The sequence below is a fragment of the Cnephaeus nilssonii genome, assembly GCF_951640355.1.
Source record: "Cnephaeus nilssonii genome assembly, chromosome: X".
NCBI lineage: Eukaryota > Metazoa > Chordata > Mammalia > Chiroptera > Vespertilionidae > Cnephaeus > Cnephaeus nilssonii.
This window is the reverse complement of record NC_137071.1, coordinates 74,841,876-74,858,976: the sequence shown is the minus strand read 5'-3', so window position 1 is coordinate 74,858,976 and position 17,101 is coordinate 74,841,876. Positions and strand designations below refer to the sequence as shown.

Here is a 17,101-nt window from a genome sequence, read left to right as displayed (position 1 = left end):
TCAACAAATGACAAGTACTGGCGAGGATGTGGAGAAAAGGGAACTCTTGTACACTGCTGGTGGGAATGCAGACTGGTGCAGTCATTATGGAAAACAGTATGGAGTTTCCTCAAAAAGTAAAAAATGGAACTCCCACTTGACTTAGTGATCCCACCACTTCTAGGAGTATATCCTAAGAAACCCAAAACACCAATCAGAAGGGACATATGCACCCCTATGTTCATAGCAGTACAATTTTCAATAGCTAAGATCTGAAAACAGCCCAAGTACCCATAAGTAGATGAGTGGATAAAAAAGCTGTGGTAAATTTATACCATGGAATACTATGCAGCAGTAAAAAAGAATCGTCTCTTACCCTTTGAGACAGCATGGAGGGACTTGGAGAGTATTATGCTAAGTGAAATAAGCCAGTCAGAGAAAGATAAGTATTACATGATCTCACTCATGTATGGAATCTAATGAACAAAATAAACTGATGAACAAAATAGATCCAGAGACATAGAAGCATAGAACAAACTGCAGAATTTCAGAAAGGAGGGGGAGAGTGGGTGGGTGGGAAGAAATTAACCAAAGAACTTGTATGCATATATGTATAATCCATGGACAGGGACTATAGGATGTTGAAAGCCTGGGGCAAGGGGCAGGGTGGGCTAGAAGAGGTGAATGGGGGAAAGGGGGATCATATGTAATGCCATCAACAATAAAGATTTAATTTTAAAAAGTAGCATCAACAAATTCAAGAAAGTTGAAATTATACCAAGTATATTTTCTGACCATGATGCCTTGAAATTAGAAATCAACTGCAGAAAGGAAGTAAAGAAACCCACAAATACCTGGAGATTAAACAACATACTATTAAAAGAAATGACTGGGTCAAAGAACAAATAAAATATGAGATCAAAATTTATACAGAGACAAATAAGAATGACAATATAACATCAAAACTTCTGGGATGCAGCAAAAGCAATAATAAGGGGGAAGTTATTACAGGCCTATCTCAAGAAACAAGAGAAATCCCAAGTAAACAACCTAATATCACATGTTAAAGAACTAGAAAAGGAAGAACAAAAGCAACCCAAAGACAGCAGAAGAAAGAAAAAATAAAAATTAGAGCAGAATTGAATGAAATATAGAACAAAAAGATTATACAAAAAATAAAACAAAGAGTTGGTACTTTGAAAAGATTAATAAAACTGAAAACCTCTTGAATAGACTCACTATGGGAAAAAGAGAAAAGACCCATATAAACAAAATCAGAAATGAGAGAGGAGTCACAGATATTCAAAGGATCATACTAGAATATTATGAAAGACTAAATGCCACCAAATTCAATAACCTAGAAGAAATGGATAAGTTCCTAGAAATGTATAACCTTTCTAGACTAAATCATGAAGAATGGGAAAATCTAAATAGACCAATCAGCAATGAGGAAATAGAAACAACCATCAAAAACCTCCCAAAAAACAGGAATTCTACCAAACATTCAAAGATTTAAAACCTATCCTTCTCAAATTAAAAAAAAAATTGAAGAAGAGGCAATACTTCCTAACACATTCTATGAGGCCAACATAACCCAATGAAATTGGATTACAGTTTGATACCAAAACCTGGCAAAAATAACACAAAAAAAGAAAACTACAGACCAATATACCTGATGAATACAGACACAAAAATCCTAACCAAAATACTAGCTAATCAAATACAACAGTACATCCAAAAAATAATATATCACCATCAAGTGGGATTCATTCCAGGGGCACAAGGATGGTACAGCATTCATAAATCAATCAAGGTAATATACCACATTAACCAAAGAAAGGATAAAAATCATATGATCTTGTCAATAGATGTAGAAAAAGCATTTGATAAGATACAACATCCATTTATGATTAAAACACTCAATAAAATAGGAAAAGAAGTAAAGTACCTCAACATAATAAAGGCCACATATGATTAACCCTCAGCCAATATACAGTAATGCTCAATGGTGAAAAACTGAAAGCTTTTCCTCAAAGATCAGGAACAAGACAAGGATGTCCACTATCACCACTCTTATTCAACTCAGTGCTGTAAGTCCTAGCCAGAGTAACAAGGCAAGAAAAAGAAATAAAAGGCACCCAAATTGGGAAGAAAGAAGTAAAACAATCACTTTTTGTGGATGACAAGATTCTGTGTATAGAAAACCCTAAAGACTCCACCAAAAAACTATTAGAAACAAGAAACAAATACAGTGAAGTTGCAGGATACAAAATCAATGTGCAAAAATCCATTGCCTTTCTGTATGCTAACAACAAAACTACCAAAAAAGAAATGAAAAAACAATTATTTTTGCAATCGCAACCGAAAAAATAAAATACCTAGGAATAAACTTAAAGAACATGAAAGACCTATGTACTAAAAATTACAAAACATCGAAAGAGACTGAAAAAGATACAACAAAAGGGAACAATATTCCATGTTCATGAATTGGAAGAATCAACATAGTTAAAATGGCCATATTACCCAAAGCAATATACAGATTTAATGTAATCCCCATAAAAATCCCAATGTTATTTTTTAAATATATTTTTTATTGATTTCAGAGAGGAAGAGAGAGAGAAAGAGAGATAGAAACATCAATGATGAGAATCATTGATTGGCTGCCTTCTGCATGCCCTTCCTGGGGATTGAGCCGGCAATCCAGACATATGCCCTTGACCGGAATTGAACCTGGGACCCTTCAGTCCATAGGCCGATGCTCTATCCACTGAGCCAAACTGGCGAGGGCCCAATGTCATTTTTTAAAGAAATAGAAAAAGAAATAATCAGATTTGTATGGAACCACAAAAGACCCCAAATAGCCAAAGAAATCCTGAGAAAAAAGAATGAAGCTAGGGTATCACCCTACCTGACTTCAAATTATACTCCAGAGCTATGATAATCAAAACAGCATGCTATTGTCAGAGAAGCAGACACACAAAATAGAGAGCCCAGCTATAAAACCACATACATATGGACAGATAATTTTTTAAAAATATATTTTATTGATTTTTTACAGAGAGGAAGGGAGAGGGATAGAGAGCTAGAAACATCGATGAGAGAGAATCATCGACCAGCTGCCTCCTGCACACCCCCTACCAGGGATGTGCCCGCAGCCAATGTACATGCCCTTGACTGGAATCGAACCTGGGACCTTTCAGTCCACAGACCGACGCTCTATCCATTGAGCCAAACCGGTTTCGGCTGGACAGATAATTTTTGATAAAGGATCTAGAAACACACAATGGAGTAAGGATAGTCTCTTCAATAAATGGTGCTAAGAAAACTAGAAAGCCACATGCAAATGAACTAAATTGGATTATAGTTTGTCCCCATGTAAAAAACTTAATTCAAAATGGATCAAAGACCTAAATATAAGACCCAAAAGAGTAAGTTACATAGGAGAAAACATAGGAATCAAACTTATGGACCTTGGTCGCAGAGAACATTTTATGAACTTGATCTCAAAGGCAAGGGAGGTAAAGGCAAAAATAAATGAATGGGACTATATCAAACTAGAAAGCTTCTTCACAGCAAAAGAAACTGACAACAAAACAAAGAGGCAGCCAACCATATGGGAGATGATATTTGCAAACAATAGCTCAGACAAAGGTTTAATTTCCAAAATATATAAAGAACTCATAAAACTCAACACCAAACAAACAAATAACCCAATCAAAAAGTGGGCAAAGGACCTGAAAATGCACCTCTCCCAAGGAGACATTTGAATAGCAACTAGTTATATGAAAAGATGTTCAACCTCCCTGGCAATTAGGAAAACGCCAATCAAAACTACAATGAGATACCACCTCACACCTGTAAGAGTGGCCATTATAGATAAGACAAGCAATAATAAGTGTTGGAGAGGTTGTGGAAAAAAGGGAACCCTCATCCACTGCTTGTGGGAATGTAGACTGCTACAACCACTATGGAAAGCAGTCTGGCAATTTCTCAAATACCGTATTTTCCGGCGTATAAGACGACTTTTTAACCCAGGAAAATCTTCTATACACCCAGTCGTCTTATACGCCGGAAAATATGGTAATTAAGAATAGAGCCACCATATGGCCCAGCAATCGCTCTCTTGGGTATATACCCGAAAAACTCAAAATTGTGTATTCACAAAGATATATGATCCCCTATTCACAGTGGCCAAGACATGGAAACAACCAAAGTATCCCACGATAGAGGACTGGATAAAGAATATGTGGTATGCATACACAATGGAATAGTACTCAGCCATAAGAAAGGATGAAATAGTGCCATTTGCAACAACATGGATGGACCTTGAGAACATTATGAAAAGTGAAATAAGTCAAACAGAAAAAGTAAAGAACTATATGATTTCACTCATATGTGGGATATAAAACTGAAACTTGTGAACACAAACCGCAGTGTGGTGGCTGCCATAGGGAAAGGGTAGGGGGAAAAAGGGTCCTAATATATGGTGACAGGAGAAGATTTGCCTTAGGGTGGTGGGCACATGGTGCAATATACAGATCTTGTAACACAGAAGCCCACACCTGAAACCTATATGTTCATATTGTACAATGTCACCCCAATAAGTTTAATTTAAAAAAAAGAAAGACAATAACATGGTTTGGAGAGGACTTGGTGAAATTATACCCTCCAACACTGCCGATGGGAATGTAAACTGGTGCAGTCATTTTGGAAAATAGTCTGGCAGCTTCTGACAATCAATACCAATCCAATCCTAGGTATACACCAGAAAAATGAAAACATATGTCCCCACATAAACTTGTACATGAATGCTTATTACATTATTATTCAAAATAGCCAAAAGGTAGAAACAACCCAAATGTTCATCAACTGAAGAATGGATAAACAAAATGTGGTTTATTCATACAATAGAATATTATTTGGCCATAAAAAGAAACAAAGGGCTAATATATTCTAAAACATGAATGACCCTTGAAAACATTATGCTTAAGTGCAAAAAGCAAGCCACAAAAAGACCATATGTTATATGATTCCATTTATGTGAAATATCCAGAAAAGGCAAATCTATGGAGAAAGAAAGTGGATTTGTGGTTGCTTAGGACTCGAATGTGATTAGGAGAGGAATAGGGAATGAATATTAATGGGCACAGAGTTTGTTTTAGGAGGGGCAAAAATATCCTAAGATTAAACTGTGGCAATGATTGCACAGCCCTGTGAATATCTATACTAATAAAAGGGTAATATGCTAATTAGACCAGGAGACCTTCCGGACAAAGCCATGGTGGCGGGGTAGAGGCAGAGGCAGTTAGGGGCGATCAGGCTGGCATGGGAGGGCAGTTGGTGGTGATCAGGCTGGAAGGGGAGGGCAGTTGGGGGTGAGCAGGCCAGCAGGGTGGGGCAGTTGGGGGTGAGCAGGGCAGCAGGGGGCGCAGTTGGGGGCAATCAGGCTGGCAGGAGGGGCAGTTGGGGGTGAGTAGGCCAGCAGGAGGGGGCAGTTGGGGGTGATCAGGCTGGCAGGGGGTGGCAGTTGTGGGCGAGCAGGCCAGTGGGGGGGCCAGTTGGGGGTGAGCAGGCCGGCGGGGGGGGGGCAGTTGTGGGCAAGCAGGCCAGCAGAGGGGGCAGTTAGGGGTGATCAGACCTGAAGAGGGGGCAGATGGGGGTGGTCAGGCCTGAAGGGGGGGCAGGCGGGCAGGTGAGTGGTTAGGACCCAGCGGTCCCAGATTGCGAGAGGGATGTCCAACTGTCAGACATCCCCTGAGGGGTCCCAGATTGGAGAGGGTGCAGGCTGGGCTGACGGACACCCCCCCATGCATGAATTTCGTTCACTGGGCCACTAGTCCTATATAATAAAAGCCTAATATGCTAAGTGTCCGGTCATCTAGTTGGCCATTCAACCAATCAAAGCATAATATGCGAATTATATGCTAAGGCCGCTCAACTGCTTGCTATGGCATGCACTGACCACCAGGGGGCAGATGCTCTGATCAGTAGGTTAGCTTGCTGCTGGGGTCTGGCCAATCAGGACTGAGCGAGACAGGCCAGACACGCCTGGAGCCTTCCTGTGGTCCCTCCCAGGCTGGCCAACCTCCCATGTCCCTCCCTGGCCTGATCGTGCACCGGTGGGGTCCCCTGGCCTGGCCTGTGCCCTCTCGCAATCTGGGACTCCTTGGGGGATGTTGGAGAGCCGGTTTCAGCCTGACAGCAGAAGGACTGGTTGCTATGATGTGCACTGACCACCAGGGGGCAGATGCTCAACACAGATGCTCAGCCAGAAGCCGGGCTCATGGCTGGCGAGCCCAGCAGGGGTGGCGGGAGCCTCTCCAGCCTTCGCAGCAGCGCTAAGGATGTCCGACTCCTGGCTTAGTTGGAAATCCCCCGAGGGCTCTCAGACTGCGAGAGGGTGCAGGCCAGGCTGAGGGACCCCCCCACCCCTGAGTGCCTGAATTTTGGGCACCGGGCCTCTAGTATTAAATATACTTAAAAACATTGAGTTATGCCCTAGTTGGCTTGGCTCGGTGGATAGAGCATGGGCCTGTGGACTGAAGGCTCCCAGGTTCCATTCCAGTCAAAGGCACATGCCCTGGTTGCGGGGCTCAATCCCCAGTAGGTGGCATGCATAGAGGCAGCTGATCAATGCTTCTCTCATCATTGATGCTTCTATCTCCCTCTCCTTTCCTCTCAAATCAATAAACATATATTTAAAGAACACTCTTGAAAAACAAACAAACAAAAACCACAAAAAAAGATCATTGAGTTGTGATCTTTAAGTGGGTGAATTTTATGGCTTGGAAATTACATCTAAATAAAGCTGTTTGTTAAAAAGAAGCACATCACTGGACATATGATGAACTTTCAATCATTATAAAAAGAGCAAAAATATGTTCTGCTCTTAAAAGGACTTTATCCCACATGGTCCTGTCAATCCCTCATAAGGTAGGTTCTATTATTATCCTTTAAGTGTATAGATGGGGAAACTGAGACTCAGTTTATGTACCTTGCTCATGATCACACAACTAAGATACAGCAGAGCTGGGACTGGAACCAATGTCTCTCTGACTTTGGATCCCAAGTCCTTTCTGTTTTCAATAGACCATAGTGCCCCTCTAAATATAGTCAATGTAACCACATCGAGTGATTTCAATTTAGGCCTTAGTGGTTGTATCTAGGGAACTCAGGATCAGCTGGGGGATCACTTCTTGGCCTTTGGCTAAGATCAAGTGTGGATGAGCTGGGGGAATAGTATGTAATGACTCTCTGAAACTTAGAGAAGTGTTCTAGAGGAACACTGAGCCAGGAGCTTGAACTATCAGTTCAGGAAGTCTCTACCCTCAGGCATTGCTCATAGGTCCTGGCAATGCACCTAGTGCTAATTACCTATGAGATAGCTAAACAATCTCAGTCTGCTGTTATTAGAGGTGGCTCCCAGGAGCATGTCCAATAAAGAGGTTGTGACTCCTCTCAGACAAGGGCTAGAGGTCTAAGAGTGGCTTTCCTCCCTGCAAAATGGAAACATTTCTCAATACTAGGCTGTCAAGGCCAGATGATGTATAGCTCACCACTTGGTACTGTGATTTCCAGATCTGAGCAGCAGCATGGCGGGGGGGGGGGGGGGGGGGGGCGGGGGCTGTGCAGAGAAGAAAATGTTCTTGGAGAAGCATAAATCTTCTCCAGACAGAAGGTTAAAATGCCAGTAAAGCCAGGTGCGGTTGGCTGATATCTGAGAAAGCATGCCTCCCAGATTGCAAATCTGCTGTAAATTGCTCATCAGTTTTCCCCACAGGAATCTCCTAGTCTATCCCTCTGTATTCACCCACTCAGAAGACTGACTTAAAAAATACTTTCAAAGAACAGGATGGTGATTCAATTGGAGTTATATTTAAAAACTATATTACTCACTCACACACACACACACACACACACATACACAATCAACACAATATTGATAAAACTGACTTTCTTTTACTTGGTCTTGCTGTGTTCTACAGTCTGATAATCATTGGTCACAAGGACAAATGGCCAAAAGGCCTTGCAAGAACCTCATGTCCTTTTTGAATCATAAAAAAAGCCTGCTATGTTCACTCTAGCTTTAGCACTCTATGCATGTTGCTGAGTTTTAACTACATGAAAATCTGTAAGCTATGCATGGTGTATATAGTAGCAATTAACCAGAATATCTTATTCACCAGATCAAACTGTTTTCTAAACATGGGAGAAAATTTAGAGTGGAATCCTCCTCCAACTGTGACCCCAGTTAGGGCCCTGAAAGCCTTAATTTCCTGGATCCCCCAGGATACAGGGCAGGAGAGAGATGGCAGCTGCCTCTGGATTTCCAACCATCCCCATATAGGTGGAGAGTTGGCATTTGTCTGAGACTTTCTCGAAGTTGTGTCTTCAAGACCAGGTGCTGTTATGTTGTGTCAGTGGAAATTTCCTCTATATAAATGCAAAGGCACTTACTGTATTGGCATTATTCCTTTAATCATATTTCTGTATTCTCACTAGGTTGTAAGCTTTGTGAGGGCAAGGACCATGTCTGTTATTTACAACTCTATCTGTAGTGTCTGACACACATAATGAATACTTGAGAAACAGTGTTGAATGAATAAATGAAATGCCTACTTCAGGAAAACTGCTGATAAAGCCCAATAGGTAATCTCTTTCCTTCCACTTTCCCATTTTCCTTTTTTTGCCCTGTGTTTGAGAGAAGAGGTGATGCTTTGTCTTTCCCAGTTGGTGGTTTACCAGCATCCTTTAAGCCCAGTCGGCTGAGCATTGAGTTGGGTTAGCTGGCAGCCAGTAGCTGCTATGGGACAAGACTATAGACCCTGCTAGAGAAACGAGGCTCTGAGTAGACTGGTGTTCTATTGTCTGAGGTTGGCAGGATGACTGTTCCCTATAGGTCTTTACTAAACCACACTGGGGCTTCTGTTCTGGGTTGAAAGAGGAGTCTGATGGAGGAAGCCAATCTTAACTTTGTATCAGGAACTGATGGCCCCTCACTGTAATCTGGGTGGAGGTCTCCTCAGTGGTGCTGCTTGCTGTTGCCCTTTTCTGTCCTTGGGACCATGGGATAAGATGTGCATACTAGCCCCTGACAGGCTGACCCATGAGACTCATTCTGTCACACTCACCTTGAACCCTGGGTGGCTACTGTCAACCCAGCAACTAACAACCCAAAGGCCAAGTACTGGGCCTAAGCATTGGCCCAAGCCCCTGGAGAAGTCAAGTGCTGCAAACAGTGGGGACACCACAGTGGTCCATCTGGCTCCTGCATGGTCAGAGAGGCCCTGTGCTAGAGGCAGCCTGAGCCCCCTTAACTCTGTAGGCCCAATGCTGAGGGTTGTCAGGAATCAGGGAAGGGCTCTAAAGTCATGTATAGCATTTAGATAAGCCTCCCTTCTGGGCTAGAGGAGAATCCAATGAAATTTATTTGCCTTTGGAAAAGCAACATGATTCAACATGGTGCCACTATTCCCATAGCAAGGGGAATACTTAATGAAGGAATTGGCTAGGGTGCTAATGGGCTGACCGAAACCCTTTGGAAGGCAGGGTGGGACTACAGAACCACCCCAGGAGCCTTCTTAAAATGAACCCACAAACAACCCTCACTTGCACATCTGGTCCTCAGCTGAGCTCCAGGCTCTTCCTTCTGTCTTGCCTTTTCCCTTTCTCCCTCTCTATCCTGCTCAGTAAGGAGTATAATTTACTTAGGTGTGATGATAGAGAGGAAGATCATAGGTGACACTAATAATGCTAATACTGGCTTTGCCATAATTTGGCCATCAGAGGTTTCATAGTATATATGGCCACCCACTTTGAGCAATCCACCTTGAGACATATGGCAACGTGGATCCCCAGGTTCTTAATATTCCAAGTCAGTTCTTTTGCTTCTTTATGTGGCCTACATCATATGCCTTGGGGCCCCCTATCTTTCCCCAAATCTGTGTTTGGTGGATTGCCTTCTAATTCCTATGGGCAATGTTATGAGGTATAAACATGTGCTTGCTGTGATGTTCATTTTGAAGAAAATGAGGTGAGAGGGTTTATGTGGATACACAGCCCACTGGGTGCTAGGTCATCCATCAGGTATGTGCTTCTATTCTCAAACTCCTCAATACAGATCAGATGTGACCATGCTGCAAGGCAAGATAGCCTTGAAGATAAAAGAAATAGTTTAGCAGCAAGACAAGTTGGGTGAAGAGTCTTCAGCATGTGAGGAGGGCAACTACTGGGTACTAAGTCTCAGCTTCTACTTGTGATGTTTGGGTGCTGGGGTGGGGAGAGCACTCATTGCATGTATGTGAGTCTTGGGTCTAATATGTGGAGTGACTGTTCTTTGGTCTCCTCCCATTTTGGTTTGGGGTGGCAGTATCTGGATTGGGCTGATTTTCCCCCAAATGCCCTGATTATGCCATCATCAGGACAGCTCTGAGGAATGGCTTCACTTCGCTGTTTGAGAGTTGCACTTGATTTTGTGTTCTTAGTGGTCAACCCCTCCAATCTCTAATATTCCTGCTGGCTATATATACACTGTGCTTGCACACTCTTTCCTACCCCAACCTTCTGTGGCCTCTTACTTCAGGCAGCTATCAACCGCCTTATGAACAAAAGAAAATTTTATCTTCATTTTCAGCTTCCACTTTTAAAAAGTTAGAACACCCATGCATCTCTCCTAGATCAATGTACCTCTAAAGTTTTGCCTTAGATTCAATGAGATTCCTTAATTGGTTCTCTATTTATTGCCTGTTTGCTATTTTTATCTTACAATCATTCAGACTCAATCACAATGTGTTGTTATAGGCATCCTTTGTGGGACAAGCCCATCAGAAAGCCAGCTGTCTCTCCAACTGGCTTGTGCCAAGTGGGATGCAGTGGTACAGCATCAGCTCCTGGCAAATCAGGTGCTGGCAGAATGGGGTGAACACTAAGGCAGTGGAGCTCCTCCCCCCCATGTTTCCAGGGTCCAAAGGACTTCCACTACACCAAAAATCGAGGCTGAGCCCTACCTGCCTTGATCATTGGAGGTGGAAGAGGCTGGTTGGTGGGCCTGGAGAAAACCATTTTCCTGGAATCCATCAGGAGGCGGCAGTACCCTGCAATCAGGCAGGCAAAATTGGTGGCTTCAGGCCACTCCATCAACAGCACCAGAGGCTGGGGGAGAGAAAGGAAGAAACATGAGGACATGGGAAGGAAGAAAACAGGTTCAATTCCTGGAGAATGATAGTATAGAAAATATAATTTGCATGGTTATGGGAACCATAGTTTCTGAACCAAAAATTGAGGCATATGTCCTGACAAATTATTTCTTCTGATTTGAGAGTTAATTTATAGTAAACTCTTACCCAAGTATCAAAACTAAATCAACCTTAAATACACATTTAATGAACCACCTTTACTGAAGAAGACTGAAATTATTAAACATCATGTGACTATCATGTGGCTTTTATTGGGATTGTCAGGGCTCAGCAGATGTTAAGGCCAGCTGGGAAAGCTGGGGTGAACCTAGGAGTTGAGGGGAACATCCTTTATGAGAAGTTCCTTGAATGCACAGTTCATCTCTATAACCATCTACAACATCTAGAACAGCTCCTGGACGTGGACATTCCATGCAACCAAGTCTTCACTGTGCCTTCCAGGTCAGAGTCTTTCTGGTCTGCAGCCCTGCTCAGACCTTCATGTTCTCCCCTTTAACCTTGGTTTCCCAAAGTGTTCTCAAGATGTTAATTGGTGCTCATTAAAATAATTCCTTGATCAAATACAGGAGTGAAACCCTGGGTTAAACAACACTATATAGATAATGGTACTTATGGAAATTATCAAATCCTTTAATATATTAATGTGCAATACCAACTTCAAGAGTGAGACTTCAGTATTACAACTTTTCTAAAATGTTTTATTAAATCTATTTCTGCCCTGGCCAGTATTTCTCAATGGTTAGAACATTGGCTCGCACACTGAAGGGTCTCAGGTTTGATTCTGGGTCAAGGGCATGTACCTGGGTTGCAGGTTTGATACCCCGCCCTATTGGTCCTGGCAAGTGTGGAAAGCAACCAATCAATGTGTCTCTCTCACATGGCTGCTTCTCTTTCTCTCTCCCTTCCTTCCATTCTCTCTAAAATATAAGTGGAAAAACTACCCTGGGGATTAACAACAGCAAGAACAACAAAAATAAAGGAAGCAGCTTCTCTTTAAAAATATCTATTTTCATAAACCATCTTAAGGTGTTCTCAGGGTTTGTTTGTTTTTAACCCACTTTGGGAAATACTAGCATACTCTGTTGCCTTCTGTTCCTGACCTTAAATCAGTCATATTAATCCTGGGATTAGCTAGTTGACTACGTCAGAGACCTGGCAATGATACACCAAAAAAACCTGATATAATGAAAATAAATCAGCACCTTTTCAATAAACCTTTCCAATATCTGTATTGTAATTAAAAAAAGGAAGTGTGGCTTGAAAATAAGTTTGGGTCAGATGGATATCAGCCATGAGAACATTGTACCTAGGACAGGGTAGTGGCTTCCAAATTAAGACCACTGAAAACTGCACTGGCTGAAGAGGGGCCATTGGGTTGTGAGTTGCCTTGACTTTTGAGCATCCCCAGACTAGGCATTAGGAGCTGAAAGGATTAAGAGGATTAAATTAAGTTATATGAGAAGCCAATATTTTTATAAGTAATTTAATCCTAATAAAGTCTAAGACAGTTACTGAGACATCCCATAATCCCTCTGTATATGCAAATAAGCCAAAGGGGATACTCTTTAAAAATATAATTCTAAGCTTAATAAAAAGGAGAAATTTTAAAGTTTTGAAATCTCTTCTACTAATATTTACATGGTAAACTAAAGATTGTTGTTAAAATACTAAATCTGATCACTAATATTGTCAACATAATGTAAAGAGAGTCACTGTAATATAGCTATTCGGCCACATGACTCAATATCCAAGCCTCAGCCCTGTAGGTGGCTTGGTGTAAAAAAGAAAGATTAAAACTGTTTTTGGTTTTTTTTTTTGCAATGGGTATGAGACATTTCATTACTCTCATTTGGTTCTTAATTTTTTTAAAAAAATTATTGTTTAAAGTATTACACATAGTACATATATCTCCTTTTTTTCCCCCATCGACCTTCCCCCAGCCTCCTCTACCCCATCGCATGCCCTCATCCCACCCCCCAGTGTCTTGTGTCCATTGGTTGTGCTTATATGCACGCATGGAAGTCCTTCAGTTGACCTCTTCCCTCCACCCCTTCTAACACTCCCCAGCCTTCCCGCTGTAATCTGACAGTCTGTTCCATGCTTTACTGCCTCTGTATCTTTCTTTTTGTTCATCAGGTTATAATGTTCTTTATTTTCCATAAATGAGTGAGATCATGTGGTATTTTTCTTTCATTGCCTGGCTTATTGCACTTAGCATAATTCTCTCCAGTTCCACCAATGCTGCTGCAAATGGTAAGAATTCCTTCTTTTTTATAGCAGCATAGTATTCCATTGTGTAGATGTACCATAGTTTTCTAATCCACTCATCTGCTGATGGGCATTTAGGCTGTTTCCAAATCTTAGCTATGGTGAATTGTGCTGCTATGAACTTAGAGGTGCATATATCCTTTCTGATTGGTGTTTCTAGTTTCTTGGGATATATTCCTAGAAGTGGTATTACTGGGTCAAATGGGAGTTCCATTTTTAGTTTTTTGAGGAAACTCCATACTGTTCTCCACAGTGGCTGCACCAGTCTGCATTCCCACCAGCAGTGCATGAAGGTTCCTTTTTCTCTGCATCCTCGCCAGCACTTGTCCTTTGTTGATTTGTTGATGATAGCCATTCTGACAGGTGTGAGATGGTACCACATTGTCGTTTTGATTTGCATCCCTCAGATAATTAGTGACTTTGAGCATGTTTTCCTATTTCTCTTGGCCTTCCTTCTGTCTTCTTTTGAAAAGTATCTATTTAGGTCTGTTGCCCACTTTTTTATTGGATCATTTATCTTTATTTTATTAAGTTGTATGAGTTCCCTGTAAATGTTGGAGATTAAACCTTTATCAGTGATAACATTGGCATATATGTTCTCCCATACAGTGGGCTTTCTTGTTGTTTTTGTTGATGGTTTCTCTTGCTGTGAAAAAGCTTTTTATTTTGATGTATTCCCATTTGTTTATTTTCTCTTTAGTTTCCATTTCTCTAGGAGCGTTGTTGGTGAAGAAATTGCTTCGGCATATGTCTGAGATTTCACTGCCTGTGGCTTCCTCTAGTATTTTTATGGCTTCCTGTCTTATTTTAAGTCCTTTATCCACTTTGAGTTTATTTTTGTGTATGGTGTAAGTTGATGGTCTAGTTTCATTTTTTTGCATGTATCTGTCCAATTTTCCCAACACCATTTATTGAAGAGACTGTCTTGACTCCATTGTATGTTCATGCCTCCTTTATCAAATATTAATTGAGCATAGTGGTTTGGGTTGATATCTGGGTTCTCTATTATATTCCATTGGTGTATATGTCTGTTCTTGTGCCAGTACCAGGCTGTTTTGAGAACAGTGGCTTTGTAATACAGCTTGAAATCTGGTATTGAGATCCCACATACTTTGTTCTTCTTTCTCAGGATTGCTGTGGCTATTCGGGGTCTTTTTTTATTCCAGATGAATTTTTGGAGCGTTCTTTCTATGTCTGTGAAATATGCCGTTGGTATTTTAATGGGGAGTGCATTGAATCTATAGATTGCTTTGGGTAATATGAACATTTTAATGATGTTGATTCTATCAATCCATGAACATGGTATGTTCTTCCATCTGTTTATGTCTTCCTCTTTCTCTTTTATCAGTGTCCTGTAGTTTTCCGCATATAGGTCTTTTACCTCCTTATTTAAGTTTATTCCTAGGTATCTTAATTTTTTTTTGGTGTGAGGGTAAATGGGATTGCTTTTTTAGTCTCTCTTTCTGTAAGTTCAGTATTGGTGTATAGAACTGCCATAGATTTCTTGGCGTTAATTTTGTATCCTGCTACATTGCCGATTTCATTTATTAAGTCTAAGTTTTTTGATGGAGTCTTTAGGTTTTTTATGTACAATATCATGTCATCTGCAAATAAGGACAGTTTTCCTTCTTCTTTTCCAATTTGGATGCCTTTTATTTCTTCTTGTCTAATCACACTGGCTAATACATCCAGTACTATGTCGAACAGGAGTGGTGAGAGTGGGCATCCCTGTCTTGTTCCTGTTTTTAGGGGAAATGGTTTTGGTTTTCCCCATTGAATATGATGTTGGCTGTGGGTTTGTCATATATGGATTTTATTATGTTGAGGTATGATCCTTCTATTCCCACCTTGCTGAGAGTTTTTATCAAAAATGGGTGTTGGATTTTGTCAAATGCTTTTTCTGCATCAATTGATATGACTATGTGGTTTTTATCTCTTAATTTGTTTATGTGATGTATCACGTTTATTGATTTGCGGATATTGTACCATCCTTGCATCCCTGGGATAAATCTTACTTGGTCATGGTGTATGATCTTTCTGATGTACTGCTGGATCCGATTTGCTAGAATTTTGTTGAGGATTTTGGCATCTATGTTCATGAGGGATATTGGCCTGTAATTCTCTTTCATTGTGTTGTCTTTATCTGGTTTTGGTATTAGGGTGATGCTGGCTTCATAGAATGAGCTTGGAAGTGTTCTTTCCTCTTGAACTTTTTGGAATAGTCTTAGGAGAATAGGTTTTACTTCTTCCTTGATTGTTTGGTATAACTCCCCTGTGAAGCCATCTGGCCCCGGGCTTTTGTTTGCAGGAAGCTTTTTGATGACTGCTTCAATTTCTTCAATTGGGCTATTGAGATGTTTAGATTCTTCCTGAGTTTTGGAAGGTTGTATTTTTCTAGGAATATGTCCATTTCCTCCAGGTTGTCCAGTTTGTTGGAATAGAGTTGTTCATAGTATTTTTTAACAATCCTTTATATTTCTGTGGGGTCTGTTGTTATTTCTCCTCTTTCATTTCTGATTTTGTTTATTTGGGTCCTCTCTCTTTGCTTCTTGGTGAGCCTGGCTAGAGGTCCATCAATCTTGTTTATCCTTTCAAAGAACCAGCTTTTGGTTTTGTTGATCTTTTGTATTGTTTCTTTGGTCTCTATGTCATTTATCTCCACTCTGATCTTTATTATTTCCTTCCTTCTGGTTACACTGGGCTTTTCTTGTTGCTCTCTTTCTAACTCTTTGAGTTGTAGGGTTAGGTAATTTATTACCATTGTTTCTTGTTTTTTTGCAGTAGGCTTGTGGAGCTATGAACTTCCCTCTCAAGACTGCTTTCACTGTGTCCCATAGATTTTGGATTGTTGTGTTTTCATTGAAGTTTGTTGCCATGATGCTTTTTTTATTTCTTCTTTGATCTCTCTGGTAACCCAGTCATTGTTTAATAGCATGTTACTTAGTCTCCAGGTGTTTGATTTTTTTTGGATTGTTTTTATTGTAGTTGATTTCCAGTTTGATGCCATTGTGATCTGAGAAGATGCTTGATATGATTTCTATTTTCTTGAATTTGAAGAGACTTTGCCTGTGACCCAACATATGATCTATATTTGAAAATGACCCATGTGCACTTGAGAAGAATGTATATTCTGTGGCTTTGGGGTGAAATGTTCTGAAGATGTCAGTTAATTCCATCTGATCTAGTGAGTCATTTAGGATTGATATTTCTTTGCTGATTTTTTGTTTAGAGGACTTGTCCAATGGTGATAGTGGGGCATTAAAGTCCCCTAAAATGATTGTATTGCTGTCAATCTCTCCCTTGATATCCTCCAGAATTTTTTTTAATGTATTTGGGTGCTCCTGTATTGGGTGCGTATATGTTTATTAGAGTTATTTCTTCTTGTTGGATTGCTCCCTTTAGTATTATGAAGTGGCCTTCCTTATCTCTTTTTATGTCCTTCACTGTGAGATCTAATTTGTCAGATGTAAGTATTGCTACCCCAGCTTTTTTTATTATTATTTCCATTTGCCTGAAAAACCTTTTTCCATCCCTTCCCCTCAGTCTCTGTGTGTCTTTTTTTCTGAGGTGGGTTTCCTGTAGACAGCAGATACATGGGTCATGTTTTCTCATCCACTCAGTTACCCTATGTCTTTTGATTGGGGCATTTAATCCATTTA

At 40.7% G+C, this 17,101-nt stretch overlaps 1 protein-coding gene across 5 annotated transcripts in view; it reads right to left on the bottom strand.

Annotated features, from left to right (window-relative positions):
* Positions 1 to 17,101, bottom strand: part of FRMPD3 (FERM and PDZ domain containing 3) — a 170,301-nt gene that overhangs the window by 26,662 nt on the left and 126,538 nt on the right. For all 5 annotated transcript variants that reach the window (XM_079764400.1, XM_079764398.1, XM_079764399.1 and 2 more), the window contains one exon: positions 10,986 to 11,130. In XM_079764400.1, the coding sequence (XP_079620526.1) occupies positions 10,986 to 11,130 (145 nt within the window). The remainder of the gene's footprint in view (positions 1 to 10,985; positions 11,131 to 17,101) is intronic.